The sequence below is a fragment of the Anomaloglossus baeobatrachus genome, chromosome 1 (assembly GCF_048569485.1).
Source record: "Anomaloglossus baeobatrachus isolate aAnoBae1 chromosome 1, aAnoBae1.hap1, whole genome shotgun sequence".
NCBI classification, from domain to species: domain Eukaryota; kingdom Metazoa; phylum Chordata; class Amphibia; order Anura; family Aromobatidae; genus Anomaloglossus; species Anomaloglossus baeobatrachus.
Window position 1 is genome coordinate 881692734 of NC_134353.1, and position 6000 is coordinate 881698733.

At 49.0% G+C, this 6000-nt stretch overlaps 1 protein-coding gene across 1 annotated transcript in view; it reads left to right on the forward strand.

The window, feature by feature from the left end:
- CDC20B (cell division cycle 20B) overlaps positions 1 to 5752 on the forward strand; it is a 94571-nt gene extending 88819 nt beyond the window's left edge. Inside the window, exons 11-13 of the mRNA XM_075342755.1 lie at positions 1402 to 1527; positions 3257 to 3374; positions 5620 to 5752. Coding sequence (XP_075198870.1) covers positions 1402 to 1527; positions 3257 to 3374; positions 5620 to 5723 — 348 coding nt within the window. The 3' untranslated portion in view covers positions 5724 to 5752. The remainder of the gene's footprint in view (positions 1 to 1401; positions 1528 to 3256; positions 3375 to 5619) is intronic.
- Positions 5753 to 6000: the final 248 nt, after the last annotated feature.

Below are 6000 nucleotides of genomic sequence, written 5' to 3' on the forward strand. Positions count from 1 at the left end.
AAGAGGGCAATTGCTAACCCAAAGTGCAGTGTCCTAAAACAGCAAAGAAAGATTAAGGAGTAGGCCTCATACTCAACTGGCCAAAGATCACCCCAGGCACTTCCAGGCCGGCCGGACCACCTTTACCATCTGTGACGGTCTCCCTGGACTAAACTTCTGCCGAGTAAAAGAGGAGAAGGTAAAGAGACTACTGTTTGTGCCTGTTTCTTTCATTGCTTGTCGGCCCTGCACCGTGCTAGTCACACAACACCATAGACTTCCACAAGCACCAACTGTGTCCCGGGGCACCGCTCCACCTGTGGGCAGCAGTACCACCATTGCTGCCACTTCATCACCCCGGAGGCCTTACACAGCAGCGGCGGCTTAATAGCCGCATACCACAGGTGGCGTCACGAACACAAACTTAAAGTCATCAGCCACATATTATACTGACACCCACCAGGGCCACGGAGCCGGGCCCAGCCACCACTGACTACCACCGGACTAGTCCGGCCCGGCACCGGGTGTCCCATAGCCCTGGGGTGGGCGAGTCAATTAGCTATAAGTTCAGGTGACTGATAAATTGGACATCATCTAAAATAGCTGTAGGACATAATGGGTAAGCACATCTGGGTGTGCCTGACGTCAATAGCTGATTCTGAGTTTTCAGCCTTCGCATGAAAAATCCTTGCGAATTGTATTGGAGTGTTCAAACTCACAGGAACTTGAAAATTTTAGTAAATTTGACTCGAAGACAATCTTTTACTAAAGGGGGCTTTACACGCTACGATACATCTATATCGTCGGGGTCACGTTGTTAGTGACGCTCATCCGGCATCATTAGACATATCGTAGCGTGTGACAGCTACGAGCGACTGTGAATGAGCAAAAATATTCACCTTATCATTGCTCGTTGACACGTCGCTCATTTTCAAAAAATCGATCGTCCTTCTGCGTTCTGGTTGTTCGTCGTTCCCGAGGCAGCACACATCGCCACGTGTGACACCCCGGAAACGATGAACTGCAGCTAACCTGCAGCCGCCGGCAATGCGGAAGGAAGGAGGTGGGCGGGATGTTACGTCCCGCTCATCTTCGTCCCTCCGCTTCTATTGGCCGGCCGCTGTATGGCGTCGCTGTGATGCCGAATGTCCCTCCCCCTTCAGGAAGTGGATGTTCGCCGCCCACAGCAAGGTCGTTTGGGAGGTAAGTATATGTGACGGGGGTTTACGACTTTGTGCGACACGGGCAACAAATTGCCTGTAACGCACAAACGATGGGGGCTAGTGCAATCTCTCATGCGAACGAACGATAAATCCAGGCATGTAAAGCCGCCTTTATTGATCTGCTTAACTCTAGCATTTAAAAAGATCTGTGATTTGTAATGTTATTTAGTTACATGTTATTTTGGTTTATCTTCTTCAGGCAATGAACTGGTGTCCATGGCTTAAAGACACTCTTGCTGTAGGAGGTGGAATGAGCGATGGCTACATACGTATTTGGGATACAACTAATGGACAAATCACTAAATCAACAAACACAAACCCACAGGTAGATAAGTCCGACTTAAGAGGTATATGTCCATACTTTCATAGAAGATCCAAGAGTTGTTGCCATTGCTTTGTGGCGCCCTGGCCTAGCCAGGTCGTCACAGATAACACACAAACACCCCACCCCCATTATACAGGGACACCAGCCAAACACAAAATCCTTGTTGCCTCCCTCCAGGTTCTGATGTCCACACCAGGTGGGGCGAAGCTAAGCGGTTGGCCCCACCCACCGAGGAGTTCACAGGCCTGGAGGTGGGAAAAGTGACAGAACTGTGTAGGAGTTTGAAGAGTGAGGAGTAAGCACTTGGGTGTCTGGGTTTGTGGCCGAGGCACTGACAGCAAGGTTGGCAGACGGTGGTGGCCGTCTGCAGGAGTGGTGGTGCAACGCGGAACCGTAGGACCGGGGACGGGTGACGGCCCACCGGTACCGACCGGGGAGCGAAGTGAAGCCAGCACACACAGGCAGGGCCATCGGACCCCGACCAGGCTTGGAGCCGCCGACAATAGTCAGATCCGAATGTGACTGGAACCCCAGGGGTTTCACAACAGCAAAAGTCCCCATTGAAGGCAACAGCCCACACCGTGAGGGTATACAGCTACCGCCTAAGGCTAGAGACCCAAGGGCCAGCGTCTGCGGGCAAACGGGCTCCTCCGGTACCCATACACCGGGGAGCGGACTACCGTTGGGAATCCATAGTAGTCAGAAAGAGAACATTAAGGTGCAGGGAAAGACAGCCGCCATCACCTGTCCGGGGAGAAGCACTGCAGCCGGCTGCGGGACCCGTCCATCCATCCGTTTAGTTTACCGAGGACTTTGTACCTTTCTTGCTGAGTGAGTACACCCGTGCCATCCGGCACCGCGCCGCACTGTCCCTGCAACCCTGCACCTCACCGACCCTGCCTCCCCGTCACCACATCACCGGGCCCCGGGACCACCGACCCCTACCCACGGAGGGGGAAAACAACATCCCAGCTGCTCCCCACCATCGCTCCCGGGATCCCCGTCACCTGCAGCGGTGGTGCCCATCTTCACCACGACCCGGGGGTGGCGTCACGGACTAAATCCCCAAAACCAACCACCCCTTTCACTCACGGGCGAGGAGCGCCTCTCGAGTCCCCGGATCCGGCCCACCGCTCGAGCTACTGACCAACCATCGCAGCAGCGCCGGACCCGAGCGTTAGCGAGAGCGCAGCAGCGACGGCGTCCTCCCCGCCCGCGACAGCTTAATTATACCTTAGTTTACTATGTGGTGAATTATGCGCTATTGCATGTAGAAAGGAAAGAGATTTTAGTTAGTGTTGAGCGAGTAGTTAACTATTCATACTCGCTATGCTTTTAGCGAGTACTGTCCGCTACTTGCACGAAAAGTACAGCTTTCGGATTACTCGATACTTAGCGAGTATTTCTCATTGACTTACATTGCGCCCGCTACTCGTAACGAATATGCGAGTAGCGGACAGTACTCGCTAACAGCATAGCGAGTACGAATAGTTAACTACTCGTTCAACACTAATTCTAGTCTATCCCCCCAAATCAAAAAGTTTCACCAGCACTCATTTGACTTATTTTTATTGAATATTGATAAGTGAAGGCCATTGAACTTGCATTGTATATCGAGCATAAATAGAGGTACTGAATGTGAAGAACATGTATTAGTTTTTAAATTTAGGGATACTTTATTATACTAAGTTCTATTCTTCTTGTGTTGTTCAACATTTTTCAGGATCAGATCTGCTCAATCCTTTGGCTGCCAGATACAAGAGAACTTATCACTGGTCATGGATCTTCGAGAAACCAAATGACTATTTGGCAATACCCATCTTTACTAAAGGTTACTGATGTTTATGGTGGGTAAAACATATCAGAAAAGATTTTAAAATCATATGATAAGCAATACACTAGAGATGACATCAGTTATATATACATGTATATTGTAATGCTCGCGGCCGATACAGGGTTAGTTGACCCACCAGACCACAGGGGGACCTGAGCTTACCCTTTAGTGAAAGGGGCTTAACTAAGCCCCCACTGTGAGGCGTATTCCAAGTACCACTCCCAAGGGAGTGACCGGGACTGTGGCAGCTGACCCCCAGGACTGGAGACAGACTCAGGTACAGGTGGGATGACTGAGGCAGGCTGGATAGGCGGGTACGGACAGGTATGGTGGGTACGTCAGGGACAGATAGGTATGGGAAGACAGACTAGGTAATGAGGTAACGGACACAGGGATAACGGAACCTGACAACTAGCTAGACAGACAGGAAACAAGGTGTGCGCAAACACCTTCCCTAATGGGAGGGTGCCTTAAATATATAGTGCCTCTCAGCCATAGGCTGAGGCATTTCTGGGAAATGGCATGCGGCCCTTTAAGAGGAGGGCCGATGTACATGCTCACACTCTAAGCACACTCCCAGGAGACCTGAGATGCGTGCACAGGCCCCGGGAGGGAAAGGCATGGACAGCTGGGGGAGTGCGGGCGAGGACGCGAACCAGCCGGGGCGGTTATTAAATCAGCGTCTCTGCAGAGACATCGGCGCTACACATATATTGCCAAGTGTGCATGAATATTTTGATGGGAAGGGGGCTAAGGGCAGCTGCAAGGATCCCCTGTAAGTGGAGGACAGCTGAAATCCAACATGAATAATCTCTCTATACCTATCAATATCTGTCATGAGGGACAATGAGAAAGCCTTCATACACATAAGACTATAAGGTCAGCCTGATCAATTGATAGGTTTGTACGACTTCCATCTCAAGTGTATGGCTACCTTAACTTTACTCTAATTTGGGTTGACTTTAAAACCTAGTCTATGGACTGGTTGTAGGAATGGGGAAGAGAAGGGTGAACTTGTATCAGTATCTTGGGCTGCCTTATTGTCATGAGACGGACTTGGGGAACGTCCGTCATGAGGAAAATCACACAACAGGGCTAACACCATGACAAACAAGGACTACACCTGGGACACTAACAATGGAGAGCCCTACGACTAGTGAGAGGGAAGATGGACACCTCCTCCACGTACCTGCCACTGTACCTTCCACTCCTAGCTAGTCCCTATACAGGTTCCTCACCAGTCTCAAGAACCTGAAGCCCTGAAAAGACCCTTAAATAGTTCATGGCTAGGGAGTGGGCAGGTAAGGGATGCTAGCCCCACGGCTTCGCCACAACAGCACACAATGGAAGAAAGACGGACAGGGGGAAACACTACAGCAAACTGCAGTCAGCACCACGACTGCAGCCACCACAGCAACTTCAACAGAGGGTTTCAGCAACTCCTTCCACCTCCTAGTTGAGCATACAAATGGCAAAGAGAGTAACCAGCACTATAAAGGGACTGGGAGTGGTCCCAAACTGGAAACTCCTAAGCTGGTAATTAGCCTTCTTGCTAGCAAGGAATACTGACATTAATCCTACGGCTGCCAAAGGAAAGAAAACACGTTTAATACCGAGAGTCAAGAATGGAGAAAAACTCTCAAGGCCTGAATCTGTCACTAGTCAAATAATGTAGGGAAACGACATGACACATATGAGTCCGTATGAACCAGGTGGGGCAGCTTATTCATACTTGCCAACTTCCAAGGATTTGTCTCCAAGAAATCACTGGTTGTGGTTCTCACTGGTCGCACTCAAGAATTATTATTTGAGGCCATGCTACCCCTGGTTTCTAGATCGTGATTCCTACATCTCCCACTCACCCAAAGCATCATGTGCAAGAAGCTTTACAAAAGCCCTGTTTAATCAGAAGAGTTGTGACTCTTCCATGAGTCCAGAAAGTCTTCCCTTTTTCCAGGACCTTACCAGACATCATGGCGAGATGGCAAATGAGTTTATTCACATAGGGCTTCCAGCCTGGATCAGACAGGCAACACCAGCATGTGGTAGTTGAGTTCTGGTAGGAACAAAGGTACTTTGGGGTGGTAAGCCACTGTTAGCTAAAGGAGCTAATTCTGCCTAGGGCTTATTTTTTGTGATGCTTTGTGATTCCAGGTATTCATGTGAGAATACAATAAATAATTAACAGAATGGGGTGTAAATGTTATTGGGTGTATTTATGACTGTGACACGATATAATGTTAGTTGTGTATTAACAGGTCACAGAGGAAGAGTCCTGCATCTCGCATTAAGTCCAGATCACAAAAGAATCTTTTCAGCAGCAGCAAATGAAACATCTTTTATTTGGAAATACAACAGCTAAAGACTATACTACAGAATAACAGAATGATATTACTACCGTAATCTACATTTTTCTCATACTCTACTTAGTGCAACAATATATTTGTGGTGTGCAAAGGAACACGTATGTTTCATAACCAACACATCCTGAGACTGGACTGTCATCAGAAAGCATCTTTGGTCAATGTCAACCCGGAGCCGACAAGAAGAAATGATTCTTAGGGCCGAACCAGGATTGCCAAAGGCTTGTCAATTACTGCAGAGTCCATAAAAAATTGAATTGATGTGTGCGTCATTTT